At 39.3% G+C, this 17,311-nt stretch overlaps 1 protein-coding gene across 1 annotated transcript in view; it reads right to left on the bottom strand.

Moving 5' to 3' along the window:
• Positions 1–17,311, bottom strand: part of LOC137225599 (phospholipid scramblase 2-like) — a 121,555-nt gene that overhangs the window by 62,383 nt on the left and 41,861 nt on the right. Inside the window, exon 4 of the mRNA XM_067739791.1 lies at positions 6,110–6,268. Within this exon, the coding sequence (XP_067595892.1) occupies positions 6,110–6,268 (159 nt within the window). The remainder of the gene's footprint in view (positions 1–6,109; positions 6,269–17,311) is intronic.

Genomic DNA, 17,311 nt, shown 5'->3' with positions numbered 1-17,311 from the left:
ATTTTTGTATCTATGTTCATCAGTGATATTGGTCTGTAGTTTTCTTTTTTTGTAGCATCTTTGTCTGGTTTTGCTATCAGGGTGATGGTTGCCTCGTAGAATGAGTTTGGGAGTGTTCGTCCTGCCATATTTTGGAAGAGTCTGAGAAGGATAGGTGTTAGCTCTTCTCTACATGTTTGATAGAATTCGCCTGTGAAGCCATCTGGTCCTGGGCTTTTGTTTGTTGGAAGATTTTTAATCACAGTTTCAATTTCAGTGCTTGTGATTGGTCTGTTCATATTTTCTATTTCTTCCTGGTTCAGTCTCAGATGACTCTGATTTTCTAAGATTTGTCCATTTCTTCCAGGTTGTCCATTTTATTGGCATATAGTGGCTTGTGGTAATCTCTCATGATCCTTTGTATTTCTGCAGTGTCAGCTGTTACTTCTTTTTCATTTCTAGTTCTATTGATTTGAGTCTTCTCCCTTTTTTCCTTGATGAGTCTGGCTAATGGTTTATCAATTTTGCTTATCTTCTCAAAGAACCACCTTTTAGTTTTATTGATTTTGCTATCGTTTCCTTTGTTTCTTTTTCATTTATTTCTGATCTGATCTTTATGATTTCTTTCCTTCAGCTAACTTTGGGGTTATTTTGTTCTTCTTTCTCTAATTGCTTTAGGTGCAAGATTAAGTTGTTTATTTGAGATGTTTCCTGTTTCTTGAGGTGGATTGTGTTGTTATAAACTTCCCTCTTAGAACTGCTTTTGTTGCTTGCCATAGGTTTTGCGTTGTCATGTTTTCATTGTCATTTGTTTCTAGGTATTTTTTGATTTTCTCTTTGATTTCTTCAGTGGTCTCTTGGTTATTTAGTAGTGTATTGTTTAGCCTCCATGTGTTTGTATTTTTTTCATATTTTTTTCCTGTAATTAATATCTAGTCTCATAGCCTTGTGGTCGGAAAAGATACTTGATACAATTTAAATTTTCTTAAATTTACCAAGGCTTGATTTGTTATCCATGATATCATCTATCCTGGAGAATGTTCCATGAGCACTTGAGAAGAAAGTGTAATCTGCTGTTTTTGGATGGAATGTCCTATAAATATCAAATAAATCCGTCTTGTTTAATGTATCATTTAAAGCTTGTGTTTCCTTATTTATTTTCATTTTGGATGATCTGTCCATTGGTGAAACTGGGGTGTTATCGTCCCCTAGTATGATTATGTTACTGTCGATTTCCCCTTTTATGGATGTTAACATTTGCCTTATGTTTTGAGGTGCTCCTCTGTTGGGTGCATAAATATTTACAATTGTTATATCTTCTTCTTGGATTGATCCCTTGATCATTATATACTGTCCTTCTTTGTCTCTTGTAATAGTCTTTATTTTAAAGTCTATTTTGTCTGATATGAGAATTGCTACTCCAGCTTTCTTTTGATTTCCATTTGCATGGAATATCTTTTTCCATCCCCTCACTTTCAGTCTGTATGTGTCCCTAGGTCTGAAGTGGGTCTCTTGTAGACAGCATATATATGGGTCTTGTTTTTGCATCCATTCAGCCAGTCTATGTCTTTTGGTTGAGGCTTTTAATCCATTTACATTTAAGGTAGTTATTGATATGTATGTTCCTATTCCCATTTTCTTAAATGTTTTGGGTTTGTTATTGTAGGTCTTTTCCTTCTCTTGTGTTTCCTGCCTAGAGAAGTTTCTTTATCATTTGTTGTAAAGCTGGTTTGGTGGTGCTGAATTCTTTTAGCTTTTGGTTGTTTGTAAAGGTTTTAATTTCTCCATCGAATCTGAATGTGATCCTTGCTGGGCAGAGTAATCTTGGTTGTAGATTCTTCCCTTTCATCACTTTAAATATGTCCTGCCAGTCCCTTCTGGCTTGCAGAGTTTCTGCTGAAAGATCAACTCTTAACCTTACAGGGATTCCCTTGTATGTTAATTGTTGCTTTTCTGTTGCTGTTTTTAATATTTTTTCTTTGAATTTAATTTTTAATAGTTTGATTAATATGTGTCCTGGCATGTTTCTCCTAGGATTTATCCTGCATGGGACTCTGTGCTTCCTGGACTTGACCAACTATTTCCTTACCCATATTAGGGAAGTTTTCAACTATAATCTCTTCAAATATTTTCTCAGTCCCTTTTTTTTTATCTTCTTCTTCTGCAACCCCTATAATTCGGATGTTGGTGCGTTTAATGTTGTCCCAGAGGTCTCTGAGATTGTCTTCAATTCTTTTCATTCTTTATTTTTTTATTCTGCTCTGTGGCAGTTATTTCCCCTATTTATCTTCCAGATCACTTATCGTTCTTCTGCTTCAGTAATTCTGCTATTGATTCCTTGTAAAGAATTTAAAATTTCATTTATTGTATTGTTCATCATTGTTTGTTTGCTCTTTAGTTCTTCTAGGTCCTTGTTAAATGGTTCTTGTATCTTCTCCATTCTATTTCCAGGATTTTGGATCATCTTTAGTATCATTACTCTGAAATCTTTTTCAGGCTAACTGCCTATTTCCTCTTCTTTTGTTTGGTCTGGTGGGTTTTTACCTTGATCTTCCATCTGTTGTGTATTTCTGTGTCTTCTCATTTTGCTTAACTTACTGTGTTTGGGGTCTCGTGTTCGCACGCTGCAGGTTTGTAGTTCCTGCTGTTTTTGATGTGTGCTCCCAGTGGGTAGGGTTGGTCCAGTGGGTTGTGTAGGCTTCCTGGTGGAGGGGACTGGTGACTTTGTTCTGGTGGATAAGGCTAGATCTTGTCTTTCTGGTGGGTAGGACCACATCCGGTGGTGTGTTTTGGGGTGTCTGTGAACTTATTATTAATTTAGCCAGCCTCTCTGCTAATGGTTCGGTTTGTATTCCTGTCTTGCTAGTTGTTTGGAATAGGGTGTCCAGCACTGTAGCTTGCTGGTCACTGAGTGGAGATGGGTCTTAGCGTTGAGATGGAGATCTCCGGGAGAGCTCTCGCCAAATGATATTACGTGGGGCCAGGAGGTCTCTGGTGGACCAATGTCCTGAGCTCGGCTCTCCCACCTCATAGGCTCAGGCCTGACACCCATCCTGAGCACCAAGACCCTGTCAGCCACATGGCTCAGAAGAAAAGTGAGAAAAAGAAAGAAAGAAAGAAAAAATAAATAAATAAAATAAAATAAGTTTATTAAAATGGAAAAATTATTAAAAATTAAAAAGTAATTAAAAAAAAGAATAGAGCAACCAAACTAAAATACAAATCCACCAATGATAACAAGTGGTAAAAACTATACTAAAAGAAAAAAGCAAAAAAACCAAAAAACAATCAGACAGTCAGAACCCTAGGTCAAATGGCAAAAGGAAAGCTTTTGGGAAGTCTGAGGTCTTCTGCCAGTGTTCAGTAGGTGTTCTGTAGGAGTTGTTCCACATGTAGATGTAGTTCTGATGTATTTGTGGGGAGGAAGGTGATCTCCATGTCTTACTCCTCTGCCATCTTGAAGGCACCCCCCCAGTTGCTACCATATTAACTGAATAATGTTTTATCTAAAAAACAGTAGTAGAAACAAACCTTTTCAGATGATTTGAAATTCCATATGGCAGAAACATCATATTTGTCATCTCAAACAGAAAACAAAGGAGTATCTTTTTTAGTCATTGCCAACAATTAATAATTCACAAGAAGAAAATTATTTTAATTGTTATGTTGAAGCTTGAACATTCTTCCTATGTTTTTGGCACTAAAATCTGTCCCCTTTTCACAACTGTCACTTCCATTTCTGGCAATGTGCAAAGTAGATACTGTGAAAATCTAAATGTGCTGACTAAAGTACAGATGACCCCTGAACAATGCAGGCAGTGGGAGCACTGATCCTCTGTGCAGTCAAAAACCCACATATAACTTTACAGTTCTGCATCCGTGGATTCAACCAAGTGTGGATCATGTAGTACTATACCACATATTTACTGAAAAAATTTGCATACAAGTGGACCTGCAGTTCAAACCCTTATTGTTCAAGGGACAACTGTATAATTAAAACCTATTTCCATGCAAAGCCAAAAACCTAGGAAAGTTAGAGAAATCTGTGTGGCTAAAAGTAAGGAAAAATCTGAAAATTCGAGTGTTACAAAGACATTTTCTTTGGCTCCTAAGAGTTGCCAATCTTCCTTAGCAAGGTGATTTGATTTCATCAATTGTGGCAAGGCAGTGGGCCTGAGCAATAAATGTATTGTAATAGAGATGCCCCAACAAAGTGGGAACACTCAAAGGGACACAACCCGGTATAAAGGATAGACTAGAAAAAATTTACCCACCGGCAAATGAGGATTAATAAAAAGCTTGACTGCACTGGCCTGTGCCAGAGGTAGGGAAAAAACTGTCCACTGAGAATTCATAATCAAGATTTGCACTTGTTGTTTAGGGGTTCATATTTAAAACACATACAGAACTTGTGAAGCACCAAACTGACAGAATAACATAAAAAGTGGTCTTCAATTGGCTGCACCACTGGGACACCAGCAGAAGGAAAAGCAAACTGCTCATAGAGAGTGTAACCTCAGACAAGACCTCCTTGGAGACTCACGGGCTTCTAGAGGCAACATGCCACCATTTTACTCTATTTTTCTTCCTAACACAGAAAGAAACCAAATAGCACAGAGAGATGAAAGAGGCACATGGCACAGTGGTTTAGGGTGTAGCCTCTGGAACCACGTTCGATAGTGGCTTTCGGACATTTAGCTAACTGGATGACTTTGAACAAGATACCTAACCTCGGTTTTCTCATCTTTAAAATGAGAATTATTATAGTACTTTATCTAACATATAAGAATTAAGTGAATTATTATATGGAAAGTAGTTAGAACCAAAACCATGCCTAGAATATAGCAAGCACTAAAAAGGGCTAGCTGCTCTTATCATCATTAGCATCACTGTTGTTATAGGTAATCGGTTACATTATCCCACCTATTTCATCATTAGGATTTTTTTCCTCCATATTTACCCAGATGCATATCCATCTGGCCTGCAATTAAATTTTAAGGTAAACCTAACAACTATATATAGAAAAATTATTTGATTTCACATGACTGGTCTTTGTTGAGAAGCAGCAGAACTAAGAACCACAGGAAAATGTAATGGGCAACTATTAAGCTATCTAATTATATAATGCATTTAGAACTTACTATTTATTTTTTTAAAGCTACACTTATATATAGGTTTCCAGCATAAATCATTTGCCTTATAATGTGTTATGTTAGGGCACACATATTTTGGTTCCGTAGAATCCAGAAAATGTTACATGGATAGACGCTCTAAGATACACACAAGGCTGAGTAAACTGAATACAGCTTTAACCTCAAGAATGGATGAGCCACAGTCATCCCAGCACCTCCCCCTGCTCTGCCACACACACCAGTGACAATGACCAGCAGCCTATCGGGGGACTGGGCAAACAGGGTTAGGACAGCAGGCTGCCTCACCAAGTTTCTGTTGGAACTTTGAGACTCATGAGCTCAACAGCTCTTGTATCAGCTAAATTCTACCTGTTCTGCATCCCCTCTTCCAGGACCTTTCATGTTTTTCCCTTTCTTTCCAACTCCCTTCCTTATAATTACATCTGAGGGAAGAGATTCCTCAGCACCCCATCTGCCTACTATGAACTCCTAATGAAATTTCAGCTTTGTCTCTAAAAAGTACAATTAACTGATACCTGTCTCATGATGTAGTTTTGAGAATCATATGACACACATGTATAAACTGATTAATTATTTTATATCAATAACTCTTGGTGAGCTTCATACTTTAATTATATAGTCTTGCTTTACACTTGCTGAGGGATAGAGTACTATTCTGTTCATCTTTGAATCTCCTTAAATACCTAGCAATGTCTTACAAACAACAGGACTTTTATTCATTCTGTCATTCATTTATTCAACATTAATTGAGCATTTCAGATGTACTAGACACGCCCTTGGCTTCGGTGTAGGTTAATAAATAACTAAAATTTACTGACTGACCTTTTCAATTGAATCTTGTCACAAGTCATGTACCTAGTGAGTGGCGGAGTCAGGAGATATCCTAGTTGTCACATTTATTCCCTTCCCAGCGCCCTGTACTACTTCCCATCAGAAAGGATAACATTTTCAAGATAACTCAAAAGTGACAGACTTACCATGAGGAAGCAAGCTCCAGAAAAGATGGCTTTCATCATCACATCCAGGTCTAATGGGAAGTGAACTTCAAAGTGGTCAGCATCGCTCATTGCAGATAACACACCATTCCACTTCTGAGTAACACTGCCCACGTTGGATACACCATTGAGTGATTTGACCTAGAAAGACAAGAATGAGACTTTGTGATGATTGAAAAGTGTTAAAATACATGTTTTAATCTTCTAATTAGAAGCAGTTTATATTGAGATAGCATAAAAACAGTGCATGAAAAGGATATAGAAGTTATGTAATTTCAAATGAAGAAAGGGTTAAGAGTTAGGAAAGGTTAGGTACTATGCAACTAGTTAAGAGCTAAGCTGGACTACATCTTAAAATTACCAGGCAATGCTCTTTCTTCATCCTTAAATGAAGCATTAGGGGGAACTTGTGTCAAGAGGTATGATGTGAACTAATTCCTAAATTCTTTTCAACATAGCAAAGGATGAGGACTGGGGATTGGGAGGAAAACTCCTCCAGTTCAGGAAGCCACATGAAAAAGCAAGGAGGTATGTATGGTGCTGTGCACTTCACACAATCCATATAATCACATAAGCTTCTGTAGGCTAAATTCACTGTCTTCTTTAAGGTATCCTAGGACACCAAAAAGACTCTGCTTCTAAAAGGGGGACCCTGGCACTTGCTATAGGGTAAATGTGCTAATTTCACTTGGTCATGGGAATAATACACTCTTTTCTCCCCACACTTCAGTTTATCCACATTTTCTTTTTGCTACAATGGCCTTTTTATCACATAAGCAATGCCTGATGATACGGTGAAATAAAATGGGAACTCGAAAAGTTTACTGGATGTACATGATGAACTTAGCTGGATTGTAAGGCATTCAGAAAGGAATCTTTAAAAAAATCCAGGAAATATTTCTGTGAATTTCTTTTGTCAAATTTGTTAGACAATAAGGAATTATTTGTAGCCACTGAAATAAAGGCAATGTTGGGTTTTTTTTACTGAAAAAATGCTATAATATGACCTATTATGAGTTTTACCTGTACTAAAAAAATAGATTAGGTCAGGTTATTTCTCTCATAAGGTTTTTAATGAGTTATTACTCTTTTTACCTTTATCAACTGCTGAAATCATCAAAAAAAGAGCTCACATTTTGGAAAAATACCATGCAATCCATTAGCAATCTTTGAAAATATTTTGATGTCAGCTGGTTAACTCTTTCACCATACTACTATATTCATTTTATCAGTGATATTATAAACCTCAATTCACTTAACATGAGATAGTGGACTGAAACAATATCATTCTGAAGTTGGTTACCCCAGGTAGAGAAAATTCTAAATACATTATTTTAACATTAGGTTACCTCAAAAACAGAATCCGAACCACAGCTGTAGGTGGAGCACGGCCCATGCACTCACATCACATTTTCTTTCTTCTCTTTTTGGATGCTGTACACCACCCTTCACAGGTTCCAGTGTTCCATGACAAAGCCAGTGGTGATGCCAGGACACTGCACCTCCAGCTGTAAATGAAGCAGTGACAGAGGCGAAGATGCTACATTTATACATGTACACATACACACCACCTAGATGTGTTTCTTAACTCACTCAAGAACTAGGGAAACTGTTGTTGGGAGAGATAGTCCTCCATGGATCTCTGGCACTTCACTCCTACTCTTCAAGAATGTCTTTGCAGGGAGGAACTTTGAAGGATGGGGCCACGTTTTCCTTTAGGACACAGAGGAAGCTTGATTACCACCTGCTATAAAACAGCCAGTTCCCTTTCTAATTCTATTGTGGGTGTGGTTATTAAAGGGAATTTTTGTAGTGCTGAACTGTTGGGTATCTGTATTGTGGTGGTGGATACAGGAATCTACACAAGTGATACAACTTCACAGAACTAAACACACACACACACACACACACACACACACACACCACGAATACAAGTAAAACTAGAGAAATCAGAAAAAAATCTATCATGGGATAAATGTTCCATAAATTGAGTAGGCTTGTCATTTTGATTAGCTTTACTACATCATGGCTTACTTTAATCTTAGGAGGCTGCACTTACAGGATATGAGAAGAAAACCAAGCCATGAATATGAAGCAAATATCTTTTGGATATTCCTAGAATATCCAAAAGAATCAAGGATTAGAAGTGAAGATTCACGCTAAATACAAGGTTATTATTACAAAAACAGTAATGATAAAGTATAATACCTGGAAATAACAACTGACATTTTTTGAGCACTGTACTATGTGCCAGGTGCTGTTCTGAGCAGTTTACATTTATTTACTATTTAATCTTCAAAAAAATCCAGGTGATATGCACTATTATTATCTCCATTCTATAGACAATCCAAACACTTAATTATTGGGCTTCCCTGGTGGCGCAGTGGTTAAGAATCCGCCTGCTAATGCAGGGGACATGGGTTCGAGCCCTGGTCCAGGAAGATCCCACATGCCGAGGAGCAACTAAGCCCGTGCGCCACAACTACTGAGCCTGCGCTCTAGAGCCCGTGTGCCACAATTACTGAAGCCCACGTGCCTAGAGCCCGTGCTCTGCAACAAGAGAAGTCACTGCAATGAGAAGCCTGCACACCTCAACGAAGAGTAGCCCCCGCTCGCTGCAACTAGAGAAAGCCTGTGCACAGCAACGAAGACCCAACAGAGCCAAAAATAAATAAATTAAATAAATAAATTTAAAAAAAACCATAATTATTAAGTATCAGCATTTACTAAATGTTAATGTATTAATGTAAATATATTAATTAATGTAAATGTATAAATTAATGTTTATTTACATTAATACATTAATATTTAGTAAACACTCATACTTAACATAATATGTCTTTTAAAAGTAATTCTGTGGGGTATTATTATATGTATTTTATGTATAAGAACACTGAGCCCCAAAGAGGTTAAGTAGACTGTACACATTTAAGTAGGTAACATACATAGAATTCAAAATTCTGGTTGGTCTCTATTTAAAGCTGCTTTTCTTCTCCCTGCAGCAAACAATTTTCCTAGAGCTGCACAGGTTGTAGAAGAGTAACAAACTGTAACCCAGAACATCTGCTTTCTAGTTCCAGCACTGCCACCAGCTGAACGTAACACCGTCATCAGGCACTTAAATCTTTCTGAACCACTGTTTCTTTATCTGTAGCAAGACATTGGGTTGTGATGGGTAGTGTAAAGTTATCTAAAATCTCTTCTAATTCTAAAAGCATAAGTGTATGCTTAGCAACACCTTATCTAGGGATCCAAAGAGACATTTAGATAAATGTGTGTGACTTCTGTTCTAGGTGATAGGTAAATTTCTAATTCAGTAGACACAACTGATAGAATTGTGGTCATTGACTAAACAACCCTAATCTGTGCTTGACCCACCAATTACCATTGAAGAGCATGAACCCATAAGAAAAAGCCCTTTGTGATTTTTCTTAGGTGAAATAATTTGGTTTCCCCCTCCCCACCAATCTTCCATTCTGACTGGCAGAGCCAGTAGGAAATCCCCTCCTCTGTAGTTTTGGAAGGAGCATAGCCGTGGATGAAGAGTTGGATCAGGAAGAAACAATGGATTAGACTTCCATTCTCTGACTTCTTGCCTGGGGCAGGGACAACAGAAGTTGGTGCATCTGAAAGGTCTCTTGCATTGTCATGACTTCTGGTCCATACAGTCAATGACCTGAGAGCCTCAACTCGATTAGTAGTAAGGCACCTAGAATGTCTTTAATTGTGTAGTAGGGGTGAAATGGAATTTTGTCTGTGTCAGATGGAATTCCTGTGGGGTTGTTAGATCCTGTTTCATGAAGGAATAGTAGGTGGACAGCCGCTAATGTGTCTCAGCATCATTCTGAATAAAGCTGGCTGCCTCTGTCTTCAGTTACAATGTAAGCTATCTTGTCCAGGTTGTTTTTAGCATGGTATCTATAACTAGTTTCAAAACCTGCCATCATTAAAAAACAAAATGAGAAAGTCATCTTAAATTAGAAGTAGTGAAAATGGTCCTCAAGAAGTATTTGTGCAGCATTTCTTAGGGTATAAAGAAAAACAGCTTTTTAAAAATTTTATTTGAAACATACACAATTGATTCAAACATCAAAATATTTTATAACCCTTATAAGTATATAAGTCCTTTAGAATTTAAAACATTTATTTTAAGCTCAGGGCAAAATGGTTTAAAAATGTTTTTTTTCACATAACAACAAAGATGGAAACCATACTGAGTAAGACTGATCATGTTTTATATAATACCTGTATTCAGAAAACTTGACTTATAAAAATATTTTAATGAGATTATACTTTGCATCATGAAATAGTCAGTTTGTGAACTGTGGTAAGATGATCAATATCATTGCAACTTGCAAATAGAAAAAGGGCCAAGAAGAGTTAAAAGCTTTATGCTGTAGCCCAACTAATGTGTAGAGTTGTTACTTTAAGGGTCAGGAATGCTTTACTGATAAAGGACAAGCTTCATGTTGACTGTCCTCATTTTTCCTACTTCCAAAGCAAGGATCATGGACTGGAATTCAGTAAATCGAGATTCTGCTTTTCTCTTGCTAAGTCATTTAGTTTTTCTGCTCTTTTTTCCCCCTCATTTATAAAAGGTGAATGATGGGGGTGGAGAGAAGGACTAAGTGTAGGACCAAATAATATATAAGATCTGATGATTATCTGATTTACAAATAAATAAAATTACACAAAATAATTCTCTTAGTTTCTATAGGACAATCTTTGAACCACTAAAAATTGATTAAAGAAGAAAGTGGATATTAGATAATTCTGATTCAAATGTTGCTGATTCAAACCTGATTCAAATATTGCTGAACATTACTGGATTATACATACTTTCCAGAGGTTCAAAACGCTGAAGAACGTGTATGCTGTCCAACTATTGGGATAGAAAAAAGCAATTAGGAGAGAGAGAAATAATAAAATTAAAACAAGTTACCATTAGAAAAGAAATTGAAGATAGATGTATTACAGCATATTAATTGATTTTTAAAGTATCTTTAATATGAGTAGAATTAATTATATATTTTTTCAAGTGAAATCAGCCTATCTGCACCTGATCAGATGGTTATTAGCAGAGCTGTCCAGATAGGAAAAACACTTTCCTCCAGTTCTACCGTAAAAGATTGAAACATTTATCTAAAATATCAGAAAATCACCTTCCTGCTACAGTAACTGCATTGAGAAGCTGTGTTGACATAGATTGCTCCTAGCTCAGTCTCCTCAGTCCATACTCACTGACACCTTTGACATGTCTTCCACAGACTAGACTTGTCAGGAAGTTCAGGACAGTTTAACATGGACCAGCCATAGAGAAGCCAATTTTCTCAGCGGCTTTGGGAGAGTGAATCAGCTAGTGGACCTTATACAGGAATGTCCAGTTTTGTATCATTTCACAGGTACTTCTGAGAGAGTAACAATGATTGCCATTCACTTGAGTTACTAAACACCAACATCTTCCCTTAGCGCACACTTTAATTAGGAAAAGGTTGGAGAGGGCAGGGAACATGACTAGGATTAGGGCACAAGAGAGGAAAGAGAGGTTGGGAATACCATTAGATAAACTTTTTATCTTAGTTTTACTTCCGAATTACTTCCAAGAGGGACATTTGACAGGCCTATTATCTATTACACTTGAGTCCTTGCAGCAAAAGGAAAGAAATCTCTTTGAGGACAGACCGATCATACCTTATACAATTTTACATCGTTCCTAATTTGTGAACACAGAACATTGACTGAAATGCCATATTTCCTTAAATATCTGTTGTATAAATTAATGAACAAGTTAATGAATTTGGTGAATAAGTTAATGAATAGATTTTGAAATGAATAAAATTGAAAGTGACTTAACTGAGCATGAATGTTTAGTCATGTTGTTGATTACAGGAGGGTAGAGAGAACACAATCCATGCTTAATTCAAGACTTTTTCTTCTATGAAAACACAACCAGATGGGAGAGGGGTCTGAACGTGTCTTATAATTTTTCAAAAGTGGCCACTAAAATGGTTTATCATCCCTTTAAAAATATTCTAGGATCTTAAAATGTAGGATTAAAAGATAAAACAGGGCTTTCCTGGTGGCGCAGTGGTTGAGAGTCCGCCTGCCGATACGGGGGACACGGGTTCGTGGCCCGGTCCGGGAAGATCCCACATGCCGCGGAGTGGCTGGGCCCGTGAGCCATGGCCACTGCGCCTGCGCGTCCGGAGCCTGTGCTCCGCAACGGGAGAGGCCACAACAATAAGAGGCCCGCGTACCGCAAAAAAAAAAAAAAAAAAAAGTCCTGTACATTTTGTGCTCCTTGTTGATAACCTGAAAAGAGGGTATTTTAATTTTCTAGGTGTTTATATACAGGAAATGTAACGTTTTCTGTAGATTAAGATTAAATGTAGTTATCCAGTTTACTAAATTTTCTTAGTTTTTCAAATAGCTTTTCAGTTGTTTCATTTGGATATTCAAGGAATACAACCATATTATGCATAAAGGTGGTTTTTGCATCTTCTTTTTCCATTCAGAGTAACGTGTTCTACCTAATTTGCTTGGCTGTACAATTCACAGTATTATCACATTGATTGTGTGATGGTGAACATTCTTGTCCTTTTCAAATTTGACGGAGATGATAGTAGTGTTTTACCATTAAACATGTCAGAACAACAGAAGATTATCTGTATATTCCTATCAGAGAGACGTGCAACTTAAAATACTAATTTATAACGCTTTAAGTAGGTGAGAAATGAACTTAGTACACACATATTTTCTTCACCTAGACCTGTTTAGGTGGCTCCAATTTTAAATATGTGATATAAAATTTAAAACTCAATGCAGGTTCTCAGTAAAGGTAAACAAAGGGGGAGAATATAAAATTAAGAGAAAACCTAAGTCTAGAAATACAAGTTTTATTTTACATGTAAGTGCATCCCGATATAATTACATCTCTCCAGTTTGCCTGAATGCTAAAGTGATAGATGGGTTCTTCCTGTACCCCCGCCCGTCAGGCCCGTCAAGAAGTGATTACAAACCCTTTTACCTGCGAGTCGACCTGACCCGGTTCCCCAGAGCTACGCGGAGGGAGCACCCGCCGGAGACCCCAGCTGAGTCGCATCCGGCGGGACCCGGCCTGCGGGACAGAAACAGGCGGGTGGCGGGCGGCCCCGGGCGGCGGGAGGCGCGCCAGGAGAGGCGGGAAAGGGGCGCAGCTCGGCCAGGCAGCGCAGCCCGCTCTCCGGGGCGCGCTTCTGCGCAGGCACAACGGTCTCCCCAACACAGACTCCGTCTGGGGACCACGGCCGCCGACTTCAGATCCAAAGTACCCCGACCCCTACTCAGCGCCCGAGACCGCTCCCTCCCGGCAGTCCCGAAACTTCGGGAACCACCTGAGGATGTGGCGCGGGGCGGCCTCCGGCCTCGGGCCTTTCCTCGCGGCTCCCGCGACTCGGCTCTCCGCCCGCCCGGCCCCACTCACCTCCCGGCCCGCTGTCCGCACGGCACCCACGACGCCAGGACTGGGGGTCTGAGTTTATCCAGGGAGGAAAGAGAAAGGGACGGGGCCGGGAAAGGGAGAAGGAAGAGGAGGATTTTCTCATTAAAACCAAATAGACCCCCGCCGGGCAGGGGGCAGGGGGCAGGGGGCGGGGGTCGGGGGTCGGGGGTCGGGGGCGTGACCACGCGGGCGGGGACCCTCCCCGGGCGCCGTCTCCCCGCCCCGTCCCGCCCCCGCGCTGGGTGCTCCGCCGCCCCGGCTCAGCTGCCTCCTGGAGGCGTGGGCCGCCGCTGAAGCCGGCTTTCAAGTAAAAAACACAGCGGACAGGAAAAGAGGGCAAACTAGTTGTCACCGCTCACATGTGAGGTGAAGAAAAAGATAAGAGCAAGTCGACGGTTGCCTCTAATCCTAAAGGCACTTTCTAGAGCCTGTGAGGCAGGGCTTCGTGGCAGAGATTAAAGAGCCCAGAAAGGAAAAGAAGACGACACTTTTCGTAAGAGCCCTGTTAATTTGCACCTGTCAGTCCCTCACACGCTTGGCTTGGAGAATTGGCCTTGGCGATGCAATGTTGGCTGGAAACACTGGAGCGCGGGGGCTCGGGCATTTGTTTTCCTTTCCACAGGATTGGAGGAGGCCAGTTTGATGTTGGAGGGAGGGAGGAAGGGGTGCCAGGAAAGAGAGGTGCGGGAGCTGTGTTGCCTGTGTTTTCTGGCATTGGGAGAACAAAGCCATGTGTTAATTACTGTTGTTAGGCACAAGTATTGTTTTCAGACTACTGAAGTTCAGGTTTGTGGTCCGTGGGGAGGAACATAATTCACTTGTCGCTGTTGGGTCAGCGTGCCCTGAGTGTAGTAAAGCCAATCTACTGACCTGGGGTCGTGGTGAAGGAAGGTGCAGTGTTTATTGCCAGGCGCCAAGCAAGCAGTCTAGGCAGCTAGTGCTTAAAAGACCTGAACTCCCTGATGGCTTTCAGGCAAAGGTTTTTAAAGCCAGGGTGAAGGAGGCAGGTTGTGGCCTGAGCCATCAGCTGGTGGACATTCTTCTGATTGGTTGGTTGTGAGGTAATCAGGAGTCAACATCATCAACCTTCTGCTTCCCATTAGTCTGGGGCCTGAGTGTTTGTGGGCAGCATACCGTTAACTTCTTCCACCTGGTGGCGGTTTCAGTATCTGCAAAATAGCTCAAAGATATGGCTCAGAATATTATGTATGGCCCTTGAGGAGGAACTAAAGGTCCTCGACTTTGTTTAATGGCTAAAACAATTATAGGATTATTTTGTCTTGCTTGACTGTTTTCATTTCTTTCTGCATTTTCTCACTTCTCTGATTAAATGTATTCTTTGGAACTCAGTGAAGACCTAGGAGGCTAAAGTTTTTCTACAGACAAGAGGCAGGTGGAGAATTTTGGGTGGGGGAGGTCTGTCCCAGAAAGGCCCCACAGAGTCCTGCTTGGTTACTCACTGGAAGGATAAGACTCTAGAGGTCCCAGACCTCTAGATTAAGCAATCAAAACTGGACAAAAATGGATTAAGCTCTGAAGAGTACTTCGCAGTGCCCCAGTATGGGAGAAGTTTGGATAGAGGAAAGCAAATGGGAGGGGAGTTCTGCAATTTTCCATCTTCCTTTGTTTGCATGCTATTTGTCAGTATGTGTGTGAGAATAAATTTTTAAAATCATACTGTAGTTTTCCTTAGAAATTGCACAGGACATTTCCCTTTTTCTTTTTCTAAAATTTTCTTATTGAACAGGACACTTTTCAAATGTAGAAAGTGTGTTAAAATATAAAACAAAGAAACAGGCACCAAAGCTATGACGAGTTAAACTCAAGTCTTTCTCAAAGTCAGGATCTAATGATGTTCCAACTTGAATAAGTCACGTGACAACAACTGCATCTTTTTTAAGTATTTGTTTCCACTTGTCTTGATGTTTTTAGCTGCATCTTTTTGTGTTGTGTGTTGTTATTTTTAACCAGTTGCTCTTATGTTGTCACAGTCCACTTAGAGTTAATATTATGTCACTTCGTACAAAATTTAAAAATTTGCAACAGTATGTTTCAGTTTCTCAATCCTTTATGTCATTGTTGTCACATATTTTACATGGACATATGATATAAATTTCACGTACATTGTTATAACTTTGGCATAGAGTCAGTTCTCTTTTATAGGTATTAAGAGAAGGGAAAAAAGAAGATAGATCTTATACTTACCCACATATACATAAGTCCATGTGCATTTTATTCTTTCTTGGACATTGGAGTTTCATATAGTGTCACCTCTCCTTGGGCTAAAGAATTTCCTTTTGGATATCTTAAAGTGCAGATCTGCTTGCAGTAAGTTCTCTCGGCTTTTATTAATCTGAAAATATATTTATTTTGCTTTCATTTTTGAGATTCATCTTTACTAAATATAGAATTGTGGATTGACAGTGTTTTATTTTATTTCCGCACATTTTAAAGATAGTATCACTTTGATTTCCATTTTTATCTGTCGAGTAGGCTGTCATTGTTTTATATCTTTGGCTTTCCTGCAGTTAGTCTAAAATATGTTAAAATAGTTAGTCTAAAATATGTGGTTTTCTTTGTGTCTTTCCTGCTGGGAGTTCTCTGAGCTTTGTGGATATGTCAGCTGATTTTTTCCCCAAAATGTGGTTACATTTCAGCCAGTTTTCTTTTAAAATATTCTCTGTTCCATTCTTTCCCTTATTTCCAGGAATCCAACTGAATATATGCCAGAACTCTAGATAGTGTCCCACAGATCACTGAGGATTTATTTGTATTTTCTTTCTTTTATTCTTTTCCTAGAACTGGATATTTTCTTTGAATCTCTCTACAGGCTTTGACCTTTATTTCAATCTGCTGTTAAGCCTCTCCAGTGATTTTTCCATTTCAGGTGTTACACTTTTCAGTTCTATTCTTTTTTTACATCTTTATTAGAGTCTAATTGCTTTACAATGGTGTGTTAGTTTCTGCTTTATAACAAAGTGAATCAGTTATACATATGTTCCCATATCTCTTCCCTCTTGCGACTCCCTCCCTCCCACCCTCCCTATCCCACCCCTCCAAGCGGTCACAAAGCACCGAGCTGATCTCCCTGTGCTATGCGGCTGCTTCCCACTAGCTATCTACCTTACATTTGGTAGTGTATATATGTCCATGCCTCTCTCTTGCTTTGTCACAGCTTCCCCTTCCCCTTCCCCATATCCTCAAGTCCATTCTCTAGTAAGTCTGTGTCTTCATTCCTGTCTTACCCCTAGGTTCTTCATGACATATTTTTTCTTATATTCCATATATATGTATTAGCAAACGATATTTGTCTTTCTCTTTCTGACTTACTTCACTCTGTATGACAGACTCTAGGTCTATCCACCTCATTACAAATAGCTCAATTTCGTTTCTTTTTATTGATGAGTAATATTCCATTGTATATATGTGCCACATCTTCTTTATCCATTCATCCGATGATGGACACTTAGGTTGTTTCCATCTCCGTGCTATTGTAAATGGAGCTGCAATGCACATTTTGGAACATGACTCTTTTTGAATTATGGTTTTCGCAGGGTATATGCCCAGTAGTGGGATTGCTGGGTCGTATGGTAGTTCTATTTTTAGTTTTTTAAAGAACCTCCATACTGTTCTCCACAGTGGCTGTACCAATTCACATTCCCACCAGCAGTGCAAGGATGTTCCCTTTTCTCCACACCCTCTCC

The sequence above is a fragment of the Pseudorca crassidens genome, chromosome 5 (assembly GCF_039906515.1).
Source record: "Pseudorca crassidens isolate mPseCra1 chromosome 5, mPseCra1.hap1, whole genome shotgun sequence".
In the NCBI taxonomy this organism is placed as follows: Eukaryota; Metazoa; Chordata; class Mammalia; order Artiodactyla; family Delphinidae; genus Pseudorca; species Pseudorca crassidens.
This window is presented reverse-complemented; position numbering and strand designations above follow the sequence as displayed.